Here is a 16,292-nt window from a genome sequence, read left to right as displayed (position 1 = left end):
CACATGGACCGGGATTTTATTCCACAGCATAGGGAGTCTCTGAGTGATAAATCTATCCCTCCAGCATGTCCTATTTATATCTGTGCTAAGGTTTAAGTCGCTTGCTCTAGTGGTTTTGGTGGATTTGGATTTTTTGAGGTGGAGCATGTCCATTAATTCCGGGTTGGACATGGCCTTGTATGTCAGGCACATGTCACCTCTGAGCAGACGGTATGCGACTGAATAGAGCTGGAGTTTCTTCAATCTGGCAGCATATGACAGATTTTGGAGTCCCTTTATCCTTTTGGTGAGGAACTTTTGGGGTCTCTCCAATTGCTGCAGATGTCGGGTGAGATACATCCCGAATGGGGCATTGTACTCGATCATTGGTCTGATAAGTGAAGAGTACAGGGGAACAATGAGCTCACTAGATCTGGATGTGAATCCCTTCATGATCAGGTGGGCAATGTAGAAGGTCTTTCTAACCACTTTAGCAGCGTGAGTGGCAAAGAAAGGCCACTGTCAACCTGGGTCCCCAGGTCCCTGATAACCTCTTCTGTGCTTAGTGGATTGCCACCTATATGGTAGCTTGGGGTTACCTTGTTTTTCCCGAAGGGTATGACTATACATTTTTGGCGTTTAACTTCAGGCCATGGCTCTGGCACCGGCTATCTGTTTCCGTGAGTCCCTTCTGAAGGATATCCGTGTCCGATGCACTTTCCACTATGGCGCCCAGTTTGCAGTCGTCTGCAAACTTTGTCAGCCAAAGTCCTCCCATGTTGGCCTGTACTTCTGAGAAGTAGATGCCAAACAATAGGGGGCCAAGGACCGAGCCCTGTGGGACACCACTTGTGACCGGCTTGGAGTCTGACACAGCGCCAGCAACTCTAACTCTGTGGGTTCTGTCCTTAAGCCAGTTTGCAACCCATCTTGTGACATATGGGTTTACATTTAAGCTAGTAAGTTTTTCTACAATACCTGAGTGGGTATTGTGTCGAAAGCCTTTGCAAGGTCAAGGTAGGCTGTATGGACTGCCTTTCCCTCATCAATGGCCTTGGTGACTGTTTCGAAGAAGTCGACCAAGTTCAAAAGGCATGATCTTCCTTTGACAAAGCCAAACTGGGTCGGGTCCAATGTCTGCAAGTCCCCTATATCTTTGTTTATGAGCTCCATTATGATCCTCTCCATAGCTTTGCAGACTAGACTTGTTAAGCTTATGGGCGGTAATTACCAGGGTCCGTGAGGCGCCTTTGTGGAGTGGGACCACAGTTGCCGTCACGCCACTCCTTGGGCACGTATCCTGTGGTAAGGCTGAGATTAAACAGCTGCCTTATGTGCGGGTTTAATTCCTCATTTAGCTCGTGTAGCACACAGCCGGGGACACCATCCGGTCCCATTGATGCTGTGTTTTTAGCTTTAGAGAGCAGCTTTCACCTGCGCATTTGAGATGTCCGGGAGGCTACACTCGGCTGGGATAGTTATCTCTCCTTTAGGGGAGAGGGGTGAAGTTTGCACTGAACCTGTCTGCCAGTATGTTGGCAATGTCTGTGGGTTCAGTGATTTTTGTATCATTTTGGACTAATTCTGAGCATATCTGGGAGTTTCCACCCAGGTTCCTAACATAGCTGAAAAAGGCCTTATGATTGTCCTTTGAATCCATGGCAATTTTCTCTCAAAATTGGCCTTAGTTGATTTTATGAGTGCTCGTATTTTTTACTAATAATGATCAGGGGTGACTTCCCTTTTATGGATTTTGTTCTATCATGTAATAGCTTTCTCCTCTTATTGTAAAGTTTGTTAATGGCTGGGGTCCACCAGACTGGACGTTTGCCCTTTGTGGAAAGAGTCTTGGTTTTATTTGGTATTGCCTGATCCATGCAGTCCTGGAGGTGTTCATAGAAGGCCTTTGTAAGGGCTTCAGCTTGGGTTGTGGTTTCCTCTGGCTCAGGGGCCTTGAAGGATACCACACCAGTCTTGAGTAGTGTGAAGTTTGCTTTAGAGAAGTTCTTCACTATGGTCTTTTTGTTTGGGGTGGGGCGGGATGTGGATTTCCAGTGAGATTAGTTTATGATCAGATCTCACCAATGAGGGATATACTTCCGGTGTGGAGCATTTTGTCCCCATGTTTGTGACAATGAGATCTAGTATATTTTCTCCTCTCGTGGGAACAGTGACTAGCTGTTCCATGGCATTTGAATTTATTAACTCCAGGAACCGTTGGGCTAGAAAGTTAGGGCTTGAGTAATGTTCCCAGTCTATATCCGGGTAGTTGAAGTCACCCAATATGATGGTGTTTGGAGATACATTTATACCCTCCAGTGTCTTCAGGAAGGCTGTGTGGGGTTCCTGAGTTTGAGAGGGTGGCCTGTAGCATGCTACAATTTGTAGAGCAGTTTTGCCTATGGTTAGTTGCACCTGGATGGTTTCCGAAGCGTGCATTGCCACCAACCTGGAGGTGTGGGTATCCTTTATGAATATGGATACACCCCCTCCTTTTGTGGTGTGGTCTGGGTTTTGGGGCCAGAACGCATGATATGAGGTAAAACCTAATAGTGCCGGGGTGCTCTCAGGAGCCTTGAACCAGGTTTCAGTTACAGCACAGACATCAATCTTCTCCATACTGAGAAGGGCCTCGAGTGCGTGCATTTTGAGATTTAGACTTCTGGCATTGAGCAGCATTACCCTCAGTTTCTTCCCATTTTTGTTTTCTAGGGTGGTAGGTTTAGAATTTGAGCCTTGCCTAAAAAAGGCACTATGGGGGTGGCAAGAGCCTTAGCCAATATCCGGAATCCCAGGGGTGACAGGTGCAAGCCGTCCCTTGCGAAGCAGCGTGGCTTGTCAAGCATGTCATCCCAGGTGTGTGTGTGTGACTGATGCAGTAAGGCTTTTTTGAGTGGCCACAGTGACATTGAAATAAGCACAGTTACTCCCAAGATATTAAAAATAATCACTAAAAGACCAGCCACAATGATAAGGTATAAACATATTTAATAATGGATAATAAAAAAAAGAAAACGGGAAAATACTTAATATTTAGTTTCAATAAACATCAGAGTTTTCAGTCACAGGAAATATAAAATAAGATGGTTGGATATAATCTCATGTGCAAAAAAAGAAATAATTCTAAACTAATCTCACAGTACTTTTCCTAACTAAACTAAAGAGAAACTGTCTCTAGTTAACTCACTTAATATTTCAAGACAAGATGTACTGCTGAAATGCTTACTTCCATGAGACAGGATGAGGTACTCCATACACTGAACTGTACAATTAACTACTACTAAACAACTATTACTGCTGAAATGTGATAACTGACATAGATCTTTTATATCAGATTCCAAAGAAAAACAAAAACAGACAAACTGCTGCAGACAGAGTTCTTTCCTTCAGCTGGTTATGGAACGACATCACATGTAATCACCTGACTCTGGCACAGTTCACATTCAGACATCTTTTAAGGTTCTGTTGCAGCATTTTTTAACATAAGCAAATTTTACAAATACATTTTAATACAACCATCTGTACAAATCAATGTGACAGTCAAATGACATAAGATTATTTACAAAACTTCAGCCAGCCATGCTAGCATATGCGACAGGTGCATCACTGTTTTGGCATGACACTCATTCTATAAGAAAATACAGAAAAAATGTTGACTGAAAAACAGTACACTGCAACATTATCAAGAGTTAAACAAGGCCCAGAAAAAAATAATATGAGACATGAGATTGGTCAGATAGTCTTCTTGATCTACTAAAGCTTTCTTTCTAGTGCAGTCAGTGTATTACATCATGACAACATGAGCTATCGCATATGATAGAATGGGAACTTATCTGCCAAATAAACTGAAAAAGAGAAAAATTAACATTATCAGTCTGAACCACAAAGCTAAGCAAATATATAGTTATCTGAATGAAATTACAGCAGAGAGTCATTATCCAAATTTATTGGGACCTAGAGTAGTTTGGATAATCAAACATGCATTGAATCAGATAAAAAAACTTCCTTAAATTTTTTTTCTGCATGCAGGGAATACACTTTTCAACCATTCAGTGATTCCAGTGGATGTAGAGAATGTTTTTCACACTACAAGCTCAAAAAACACACAGAATAAAATATGTATAATGTTTCCATATTCAGAATTTATTATTTTTCCTACCCAAAAACTTTGGAAGGCTGAGTTCGGATAATTGACATTTTGGATAATTGATTCTCTACTGTATAGTTGACAGATGGCAGGTTTTGGGAGCATTCACAAGAACTATCTGTCCATTGCTGCATCATGCTAATCTGACTTAATCCTATCAGCTTTGAATCTAGTTTTCCAACATAATTAACATGCCCCCAAGTCCATAAATACTATTAAACTAATCCCTCTTCCTCTAGACATGCTTTTCTGTCCAAACACTATCAGATTTTTTCCATCATTTACAACAAAGCTGTCACTATCACCTTTTAATGTAATACCCCATCTGAACTCCATTGTCATGCTATTCAGTGTTTTCCTAATTAATCAGATTGTTTATCTCTCAAAACCTCTATCATATTATTCATTCCTTCTTCCAAATGCACACTAAGCCTCTACCACACCCTATATTTTATTCATTTTTCACTTTCTTCCTCTATCCACCCTCTTCTACTCCTTCATGCACAAGTCACTATATCCTAAAATCATTCAAAAATATTTTTCCCCTCTGCATTCCTTTACTTCTTTGCACATTCAGATATAATTCTAGGCTGACTTCACTTTCTGTAGTGATTTGTCTCCTAAATTTCTTGCACAGATCAAAATATACATTGATAGATTTGCCTTGAATGATTATTTGTAGATAAAGTACATATAAATGTTTTCATTTTTGAAAGTTCACAGTTGGAAGTGATATAGTAACATACTGTGTAAAGAAACTGATTCCATGACATGGGTGTGGACTGGCAGGTTAGTTTCACATGTGGCAGACCAAAGTTATGCAGCACCTACATATTGTATCTAACCAAATAAAAACATGAACATTACCATTACCAAGAGACAAAGGAATGGTGAATCCCACCATGAAGTACTAAGGTAGTTTCCAGTTATTCTTGGTCACCACAATATATGCATGCTTTTAACGCTTCAATGGTTGGGCTCTCAAGTTGGTTGTGTCCATACTGTGAAAATGTATAGTCATGTAGGTAAGGGCCCAGAAAAGGGTTGTTCAAATTCTAAAGCAATATACAAAACAGAAAATTTGTAGTAGACTTTCAAAAACTGAAAACATGTTTATAGAGATCATGACAATTTTAAAGTAGTCATCATGCCTGGTATTAATTCCACTGAAGGCTTCTCAAAAGTACAAATAAGAAACGTTTAGGAAAATTTAGAAATATCAATCAGTTACAAGAGCTGCATATTCCATAACAATTAAAACTGAAGTCACTGTTTCTTTGTTGCTTACCGTTAAAAAAGTAAACACTGAATTGCTATAGATGTGTGTATTTTAGTTTACACTTTCTAATATTGCCTCCAGATATATCAGATCATAATCAACAAAACAGTCTTAGTTTCTTATATATTTGTCAGTTGGATAGGTCCACTTGGCATGTGTCCCTTTGCAGGGGTGACTTGTCTAGCCAAATGACTTGCTCAGAGTCGCACAATAAGCAAATAGGTGAAAATAATCAAATGCCGTACACTTGACTAGCAGAACTAAATCACTCAGAGACTTATGCCTCCACACTAAATGGCAAACATATAGTGTAGCGTTACCCAAGAATACTTTGAATAAGAGCCCAGAAATGATTGAATATTTTAACAGTATTAGTAACATAAATTGAGTTATGTGTGGCACAGTGATTCACTGCTTATGGTTTCTGTCTTCTGCCTACAACACTTCACGTTCAGTTTTGGCATCTGACTACTGTCTTTATAGAGTCTGCATGTCCTCCCAAGTCCATGTGGGTTTATTCCAAAAACTTTTTTTTTTCCCCATTTTGGCTTAATAACCTGGAAACTGAAATGGTCCTTTGCAAACCCTTTCACCTATGACCCAGGTCAAAAGAACAAGAGTAAAAGCAGTATATGTGGAGAATTAGATTTAGAGCAAACACTGAAATGAATTGTTTTAGGTAGTAAGAGAAAACTGGAAGTAAATTTAAGCTGCTCATTCATATTTTGCATTTAACTTTTATCTTGTGACCCAGTTCTCATTACTGAAAAAAAGTCTACTTTGGACAAACTTACTTACCCATTTAACAAATAACAGGCCATGGGAAAAATGAGAGGGGATGTATGTTTTAATTTTTAATAAGTTTATTTTCATATTCATGTTTCCTTAGCATTAAGTACAGGAACTTAGAAATGCTGAAAAAGATGCAAAAAAAATCCTCTTCAGCTGCCCTTAGATGCACTTGCTGTATTCGTTCCCTTGAGATGTTGTTAAATTTTGGATAGTATGTTAGTATGCAAGCTGAGTCAGTCAAAACCTCAGAATAAATATTACAGGAAGCCCAGGCTAACATGTTGACTAGTTTTCAAAAACACAATTTCTAAAGTGCTGAGAGGTGTAATTTACAAGAGAAAGCTTTTTTTTTCTGCCTGCTAGGTAGCAGAGGAAGGAGCAATAGTGGTTAATAAATATTCAAGCTTCATATTTTCTTTAGCTCAGTTCAACTTACAAGCATTCATATTTAGAAGTAATCATCTCTCCCACTGCTTACACTCTGCACCTGGTGTTTCATAGTCATACCAATTCACAAGTCATGCTGGCAGGCAGAAGAAAGAAGAGCTCTGTGTGTGCGTGTGTGTGTGTGTGTGTGTGTGTGTGTGTGTGTGTGTGTGTGTGTGTGTGTGTGTGTGCGTGTGTGTGTGTGTGTGTGTGTGTGTGTGTGTGTGTGTGTGTGTGTGTGTGTCTACTGGGGGGGTATGAGAATGGACAGAGTGGATGTTGCAAGAGGTTCTTATCTGCTTGTAAATGGCTATGCTTGTAAGTCATAACCTTTACTGTGATTTATCACAACTGCTGCGCTGAAAGGCAGAACTTGATCTTGTTTGACTAAGTAAGTGCACCATTTCAGCTGTAATCTTTTCTGAACAGGTCCAGATTATAAAGAGCTGGATGTACATCTTCGACGACAGGAGTCTGGCTTTGGTTTCAGAATCCTGGGAGGAGACGAACCTGGACAGCCTGTAAGTGATTTCTATAAAGATGCCAGACATTCTTGTCAGGATTCAGGACTTGCATTATCTCTTCATTACTTGGACATCACACTTTACATCCTGATTTTATTATGATTACTAGCCTATTTGATTTTTTATTTCTGATATTTCTATCATGTTCTGGTATCTGTCTGATTAAGGATATTGCATGCCAATATATTTATCTATTTACTATCCAAGCATTTCCAAGCTCACAGTGATATTGTATTTCAAACAAAACAGTTTTGAAACCACCTGTAAAACTCTGTGTGTGTGTATGCGTGTGTGTGTGTGTGTGTGTGTGTGTGTGTGTGTGTGTGTGTGTGTGTGTGTGTGTGTGTGTGTGTGTGTGTGTGTGTGTGTGTGTGTGTGTGTGTGTGTGTGTGTGTGTTGGGAGGCAAGACAGTGTTAGCATCAGTGATAGCCTCCTTCTGCCTATGGAAAGAAACATATGTAGCAGGCATGAACATTAATAATATGATGTTCTCATCAATCGTATGGGTTTTCACATTTACATTTCTGTCCCTTCTGCTCAGGAGTCCAGCTTATGGTGGCTAAACTAGGTAGCTAAAGCAGTCAATGTAGTATGGTTGGAAGAACACCAAGAGTGAGGCTATAGTGAAAAATCTCACATTATTTAATTTTCTCTACTGGAAATACTTCTGTTATAAACCTTTCATTATGTAAATTTGCATCTCCCATAACTGTTATGCCAGGCCTACTGCAGAACTACCACAGATAGCACTCGATGTCCTCTGCGGAAGTATCTTAAACACAGACTCCTAATAAATGTGCTATTGCTAATACCGCTTATGTCTGGATTTCCAAACCACCCACACATGCTTTGCAAATGCCATATCATGGCAGACTGACATTATCAGTTTTAACTTCTCTCATCTTATTTCATGTATCAAGGCAAACAGTGATTTTCTCATGGTTGCTAGTCTTTATTTTCTGGGTAGTAGAAAATTGCAAAGCCATGTCTTCATATTTATCTATATTACAGCTTTCCTCAAACCAGTCATAGTGTTGTGATGTAATATGATAGCAGCCAATATCTTCTGTGTTGGCCTATACACTGTCATAAGTTAGAAGTGGGAAAGCCCAGGTCGGAAATGGAACATTTGGTTACTCCATCAATAGCTCATGAGTTTTAACTTTTGAAAAGAGACCTCTTATTAGAGTATAGTGAGCACTGCTTCAGAATATCTAGATATTCAGTTTCAGTTTATGTTGCCGGAAATTTCAGAAGGACAAATATCCAAACAGAAAAAAAATGAAAAAATAGTATTGCTTCATAGTAGTTGCACATATACAATGGGGGCTCATATTATGTTGACTTTTGAAGAATGTGTTAGATTACTATGTATCAAAAAATGAGAAAGGATTTGTTATTGGCCAAATATTATGAATACACCAGGAAGGTCAAGGAGCACAGGACATGTGCAAAGAGTTGGTTCAGCATCTAAAGATGAGGAATGCAGTCTAGGTGATTACCTGTTGTATTCAAGAGACAACATGAAATAAGAGGATAAGGAGGAGAAAGCCGAGTACGTGATACAGAAGAGAAGAAATATTATAGGAAGAAGTCAATAAAAGACAAAAATCAACAGATTATGAATAAGAGGGAAGCAGTGACCCAGTTCCTGTTGTCAGCATATAGGTATAAAGAAAAAAAAATCTGAGAGGAAAACTGAATATGCATGATTGTGGAAATGGATGCAATGTGTGGATGTGCAGTGTGTCAGGGATTAAAGCATACAAGCCTGAAGAAGAGATTACACAGACACTCACCACTTATCATCACAAGAAGCCACAACAGCCTGTCATGAAACATACAGCAATGATCTGCCCTAGGAAGTAATAATATGGACTGGCAAAACCTGTTCTTTAGAGATTTCAGAATAATAGAGACATTGGAGAATGAAATAATAATATTAAATAATCCATATACCTACTAGAGAAGAGGGAAACCCTTGCCAAAGTGGGGGGGGGAGTCCTGTATTTTATTAAAATCCATTCTGTTGAGCAGATTTTCTAAGTGTGTGCTACCTTGACTGTTCTGTGTGTTGACTTAGCTGTACCTTTTCTTTATTTAACTATAGCTTTGCAGTGGACATTTGCACTTTGGTCACTGTTGTATGACTGCAGAGTTAGCATATATAGGTAAGGAGAGTGTGAGGTAGAGACCTCCAGTTTGGGGAATGTGTGCAAATGCATGTTAATAGTTTTTTTCTTGTTAGTTGTTAGCTTCTGCAGTCCCACATTCTACAGTTAGACATACAAATAAGAGAAGCTGCATGCAAACTAACAGCAAACAGTGAAATGCAATGATGTTTTCAAAGCCTTTCTGAATATGTTGTGTTTAAACTCTAAATGTTGTTGTTGGCCATTTCTTTTTGTGATATATTGTGTTTTTCATTGTTCAGATGTATGTGGGTTTGATGACTTGTTTTCTTAGCGGGATTGTGCTTCCAGTGGTTTGTCCTTCTTTGTTTAGCCATATTCCCTACAAAAATACTCAGCAGTCCACTGCTGCTATAAGAGGCATGGATTTAACTGTTTTCTTATACAGAATTGTAAGGAAGAGGGATAAGCTTAGAGCATGATCTTGACATGTTGCACTGTATTTAGATACTTAAAAGCATTCAGTCTTCCATTCAGAAGAAATCACAGCTCAAACACAGAACCAAGCACTGTTTAATGGCAACACTGCTTGCTGTGCCACTGTGCCAGTGATAGCAAATATCACACAGAGCCACTTTTTGGGAATGTGATAGAAAGTAAAAAAACATATAGTCAACTTGCTACATTTAGATATACTGCAATGCAGACATTTTCACCACTGACAAGTGTCCATACACATAAATTACAAACACTTTATTGATTGTGTACACCTTAAATATCTTATAATTTCAAACAATAGCCAAAGTAAAGTATTCCAGCTAGTTTCACAGAAATGCACACTACTTCTACAAAGCCAGACTAATGATTGCTTAACAATGGTTTCATTTGCTCAAATTAATCCCTGTCATCCACAAACAGCTCCTGTACCCAGCAATTAAAGACAACTTTGTTGACTGTGTATCCCTCAGATATTAGATTATGATAAACTAAAGATAATAGCAATTGTCACCAGTAATTTATTTTAACTCCCTACACACACATTCACACATACTGCAATCAGCTACAGCTACTTTTATTACTGTGACTGTATACCTCAGGTGTTTGGGTGTGCTAGATGAATGAATATGTGCATAAATCACTGTTACACAGAATTTTATTCTGTTATCTCATTGCTATTAGAACATAGTATGCAAGCCACTGCAATCCCATACAAAAGCATACCTCTAAAACTCTTAGCTCAAGAATAAAATGCAAAGTTAAAATTACTGCTGAACAATGCACAAAAATCAGGGACAACTACTATCATATGCTTAGAAACTTTGTAAAAGAACAGACTTTGCATCCACATGCTTTTTGAAGGGTATTTAGTCTGAAAATGAAATATCTGTCAATCATTATTTAACAACTGCAATCCTCATTGATTTGTCAGAAAAGATACAAATATGAGTAATAGACCAAAATGTGAGACAAAAAAAATCAGAGATACTCTACAAAATCAGGGATGGGTGACACCATCTATGCCACACACACACACACACACACACACACACACACACACACACACACACACACACACACACACACACACACACACACGCACACTTAGAGATGAGAATTAATTACAGTTACTTATGTGATATTGAGTGTACACTTTAGATATTTGATTGTATCAAATGAATGAATAAATACATAAATAACTACCATGCAGGAATTTATCTTGTCAGCTCACTGCTGTCAGAAAACAATGTGCATCCCATGGTATCCTCTCCCACTTGCACACATAACTCTCAACCTCTCAGCTGAAGAATCAGTTAGAAAGCTAAAAAATGGTGGTGGACAAAGTTCCAAACTCAAGGGTACCTACTGCCTTCATATATTTAGAAATGTGTTAGAATAGCAGTGCTTTTGAAAGCTGTCAAATTTGAAAAGCCAAAGTCTGTCATCATTATTAATTGACTGCAGTGAAGTCCTCATTGATTTGCCAGAAAAGCCACAAACCCTATATGAAATAGACCAAAATATGACAAAAAAGTCAGAAACATTCTGCAAAACCATGGATAGTTGACAGCATCTATGTCCCCACACTTACACAGATTTGATAATCAATTACAGTCCCTTAAATAAATAAATAAATACACAACTGCCACATAGGACTTATCTTCTTAGCTTACTGCTGTCAGAAGACAGTGTGTGACCCACTGCTCTTATATATCTCGCTACCTCTTAGCTTAAGAATCAAGAAGAAAGCCAAAAATAACGGTGGCCAAATGACCAAAGTGAGGAACAGCTACTGTTTTATGTACTTACAAACTTGCTAGGAAAACAGACTTTGCATTGGCAAGCTTTTATTGAAGGCTAAGTCTCTTGTCTTCATTTGGTGGCTGCAGTACTGAGATACTTGCTGAGTGATGTTTCTAGATTGATAGGCTGAGCATCATGCAATGCTGTTTTGAAAACAGCAAAGTCAGTGGACTAAGCTGATTATTTTTTATCTCAACTTTACTCAGCTCTGTGCATATCTAGTACTAAAAGCACCAGAAAAGTCAGAAAGTTTACTATTATTTTTAATTTAAAATAATAGTTGATTTTAATACCATTTCACTTTTAACTAAGAGGAGCGGCATTAGGTCAACTGGTGCCCTAGGCAAAAAGGCTCCAAGCCACCCCCCACACCACCTAGTGCCCCCAACCTGGTCTACCTACACCAAATAAATACTGAAAAAGTGTCCCTGCTACAGTGCCACCCTAGGCGGCCACCTAGTTGGCCTATGCCTAAGGCCAGCTATGAACTAAGGAGATTGCAGCCCAGCAACCAAATCATCTAGAGATAATTGTTTACACCATCAAGTAGCTAGCCCTGACACGGCATGCAGTCAGTGATCTGTGTTCTCCTTTCTAGAGGGTACTATGCACCATAGCTGATGCCTAAAGTGGTCGATCTACACAACTCTTCCCCTGATAAGCACCATCTAGAGTCTGTACTTCTGCCCATGACTCAATTCAGTTTAGGCTGAGTTTGAGGTGAAAACTCAAAATGTGTTTTTGGGAGGTGGGAGGTCCCTCACAGATACACAGGGAGAACATGTAAACTCCACACAGGCATTGGCCAGAGTTGAGGGCTGAACCCTTTACCTTGTGCATGGGATGTGAAGACCTTAACTATTATACTAATTGTGTCTGAGAGAAGACCTGCAACAGTCAGACATGAATGTGGAAGAAGGTATGAGAGTGAAACTGAATCAAGAGGGGTGTCAACAGTTGACACAACACCCTGACCACATGTAGAAAATAGGAAAAGGGAGTTGATGGTGATGATGATGATGATGATGATGATGATGATGATGCAACCAGTGACCAGAATCACTAGCCACCCCTGCCTTAATTGAATTAGGTGGACAACCTTCAAACCTGCATGAAATATAAGAAGAAATAGATGCTTTTAGAAAAGAAACAGAACTGAGGATAGAGGCAGACATCTTGCATAACCCACTACAAGACCAACAAAGTGATATGACTGACTTGGCTAAGAGTTTGTATTTACTTGCTGAGAAATGTTATGAACAAGACAACCAAAGCTGCAGATGTAACCTGTGGCTTAGACAGACCAGAATGAGTGCTACCAGAGATAATCATATTTTTATATTTTTAATGAAGTAATGTGTCCTCTACAATTTTCTTGTTTTTCAAAAATCCATATAGCATGGTTGGAGTATGTGGTTTTACTGGTGTCTGTAATAGTGTGAGATACATAGATTACAGCTGTTATCAAAATTACTATATTGTTTGTTATTTTATAGTCAGGCAACTTAAACGCTTGTATTGTAGATATAAAGTGAAGAAGTTCACTGGATTTTACCTTTTGTGTGTAGTGGGATTTTATAGTTTTATGTTCCTGGGTGTTTCATTGCTGGATTAGTTATATGAACTTTAGCTTCACCTTGGGATTATTGTAGTGGTGTAATCTGCTGTAATGTTACTGTGAAAACACTTTACCAACTTCATTGTGCTGGCCCTTTCTCTACAGATGTTTAACTATGGATCAGAATGTATGCCTTTCCTCCTCATGTGTGCAACAATGGAGTTAGCATATTTAAGTAAGGAGGTATGACGGGGTAAACCCCTAGATGGTGGAGTGTAGTTAGACTTATTCCACAGATTTTTTTGTGTCTTCATTATTCTGTATTCTGTTGATTTTAGCTGTGTGCCTTGATTTGCTTTGCTATAGATGTTTTGGATTTTGATTTTAATGGATCTGATGTTAGAGCTTTTCTGTCATGGCTCCATGATAGCTGATCCTATAGAGACATATATCATCCATTATTGGTGACATGGTCCATGGCTGTTGCCTGCATGTGTGAAAGTACAAAGAATCAAAGAATATGTTTTAAGTGGATAGATGAGCTAAAAGGGATTATGTGGCAAAATCTTCAAATGAAAGTTGTCCGGGACTATTTCAGTAAGGTATTTAAAAATGGGTGTGGGTTAATCTGAAGGGAGAGACATACATCAGCTGAAAACAATATATTTATATGTGACCAACCCAGTGATGGTGGCTGTAATGAAGGGGAATACACACAGGGACTTTACCTCATCTGAAGATATTCTTGGTCTTGCCTAAGGATTTGGTAATATCGCTGGGTGTGAATAGGTGGTTCCCTTACCTGAAAGATTAATATTCAGAAGCCATTGGAAATGCAGGACCAGTGCCAGTGCATGTCAGTATGATAGTATCAAAAGACAAGTCCCTTGAGCCAAAAAAAATGTGAAGGGGACCCCCACAGTGTCAGTGCAACAGCAAAGCATGAGCTTCAACTGGGGCAAGGGAAAACATGCAACAATAACACAAAGAATCAAAGTAAGAATATAAGGGCATTGCCGGTAGTGATGCAAGAAAGGAGGATGAGCATTGCAATTATTACAAAAAATGGTCCCATGACAAGAAGGGACGTGAAGGTGCCTGAGAACAATATCTAAAGGAGGGCATCACATGTGAAGTCAGAGGAGGTGAAATGCCAGCCATGAAGGAGGTAAGGATAGGGACAATGTCAGAACTCAGAACATAGGGAAAGTGTCAGGTTGTTCTGGTAGGGAAATGGTGGATTGCTTGTAGATTGATACAGTGTACTGGTCACAGACATGAAGGAGGCGGAAGCAACATTGGAGGAGATGAGACAGTAGAGTAGCTGGGTAGGAAGAAAGAAGGTTATAGTTAACAGAATACCGGATCTTCCAGATGGAGATTCAAAGCTGCAGGGAAGAGAGGGAACAGGAGGTGATTGAAGTCCTTGACCATGAAAAATTCAGTCAAGTGGTCTGGGGTTGTAGATGTAATCCTGACCTAAAAGTTGGGATCACGGATATTCAACTAAAGGTTCTGGTAGTCCACATTGGTCATGTCAATGTGTGGTTTAGAGTTATTGAATCATGAGGGCATGAATGCAGAGATGGTTTGTGATTTTGATGAGGGCCAAAATGAGTTAATGATTGCAGCAAATTGTGGAAGTTAACAAACTGTAAGAATGAATTAGGGATGCCATACAGAGAATTGTGGACAAGGGTATGAAGAACAGACAGAAAGACAAAACTAGGAGAAGGCCAAAGTTACTACTTAGGAAGGTGAGACTAGTGATTAGTGAAAAAACATGGCATATATGACATAGAAGGGATAGGCAGGAAGTTAAAGGAGGCAAGTAGAAAGACAACAAAGACTGCAAGAGCTGCAAAGGCAAAAGCTGAAAGATAGTGGGAGTACACCAGCTTTGTGGTATTTCTCCTGACTATCCAGAAATCAGAATGATTCCACAGTAAATTGGAAAGCACTGCAAAAAACTCCAGTATTCTATTTAGTTCCATGAACAGAATGCTGGAGTTTATAAAAATGTAATCTCTGACTGACTTTTTGTAATGAAAAAGAAATAAAAAAAGACAAAAGGAGATGTTCTGCCTCTAGTGATATACTAATGTGTGTAATAAAATGGCTGTGAAAGTCAGTGGATTGGATGGAGAAAAGGATGAGATTATGTGGGGTCATGGGTGCTGCAAACGGTGTGTTTCAGTCCTGTTTTCACCACGGTGAAAGGAGGCAACCCTAGTTGGCAGCAAAGATAGGGGAATGGAAGTTTCTTTTGCTATATAGCAGAAAGACAAAATGAAGGGACAGGCTTGTCAAGGTGGGCAAGATGGCAGGGAGATTGTGGAGGAGTGGGGAGATACAGTGGAATTGCATAAAAGTATTCACTTTGCTTCAGTTTTCAAAACAGGTGAACAAGTGAAAGGTTTCATGCTGGACTGAGGAGAGCAGTAGACAGCACCATGATAGAGAAGAAGGAGGTTATTAGGAAATGTGTTTTCCTAAGGAAGAATAATGTACAGGGAGTAGAATGTGCTCACAGAGTGGGTGTCATGATGGCAGAGTGGTAAGATGTCCACTTCACAGCTCAAGGAGGTGGCATTCACTCATGACCTTCAGTCACTGTGTTGAGTTTGCATGTTTCTCCCACAACTTTGTCAGCCTTCTCTGCATAATCTAGTTTCCACCACCTGAAAAAGAACCATTCTGGTATATATATATATATATATATATATATATATATATATATATATATATATATATATATATATATATATATGTATATATAAAATTTGCCGTAACCTGGAGGTCTGGGTTATGGCAGAAAATGGTCCATTAACCAAACATCTTAACAAATGACATATAAAATAAGTGAAATAAATGCATGTTTGTAGTGCCAAAAAAAATCTTGCCAGGTTACATAATCAGAAGTTTCAATGAATACTATAACTGACACTACATTTTAACATAACAAGGCCATCTTATTGGCGCAAATTATTTTTTTTCCAAAAACATTTTTATTTTGTTTTCATTATAAATATACACAAATGTACATATAACAAATACAATAAAACAATAACAAAACTATTTACAATATTTACATTCATCCATGACAGACAATCATTTTATCCATGAGAAGTTATCAGTATTTGTTCAAAAGGT

The 16,292-nt window shown here is 38.9% G+C and overlaps 1 protein-coding gene across 6 annotated transcripts in view; it reads left to right on the top strand.

Moving 5' to 3' along the window:
• MAGI2 (membrane associated guanylate kinase, WW and PDZ domain containing 2) overlaps nt 1–16,292 on the top strand; it is a 2,888,931-nt gene that overhangs the window by 2,314,615 nt on the left and 558,024 nt on the right. For all 6 annotated transcript variants that reach the window (XM_044088324.1, XM_044088323.1, XM_044088325.1 and 3 more), the window contains one exon: nt 7,053–7,144. In XM_044088324.1, the coding sequence (XP_043944259.1) occupies nt 7,053–7,144 (92 nt within the window). The remainder of the gene's footprint in view (nt 1–7,052; nt 7,145–16,292) is intronic.

The sequence above is a fragment of the Protopterus annectens genome, chromosome 11.part0 (assembly GCF_019279795.1).
Source record: "Protopterus annectens isolate FY-2018-M chromosome 11.part0, PAN1.0, whole genome shotgun sequence".
In the NCBI taxonomy this organism is placed as follows: domain Eukaryota; kingdom Metazoa; phylum Chordata; order Ceratodontiformes; family Protopteridae; genus Protopterus; species Protopterus annectens.
The sequence above is the reverse complement of the archived record's forward strand: the minus strand, read 5'-3'. Positions and strand labels throughout refer to the sequence as shown.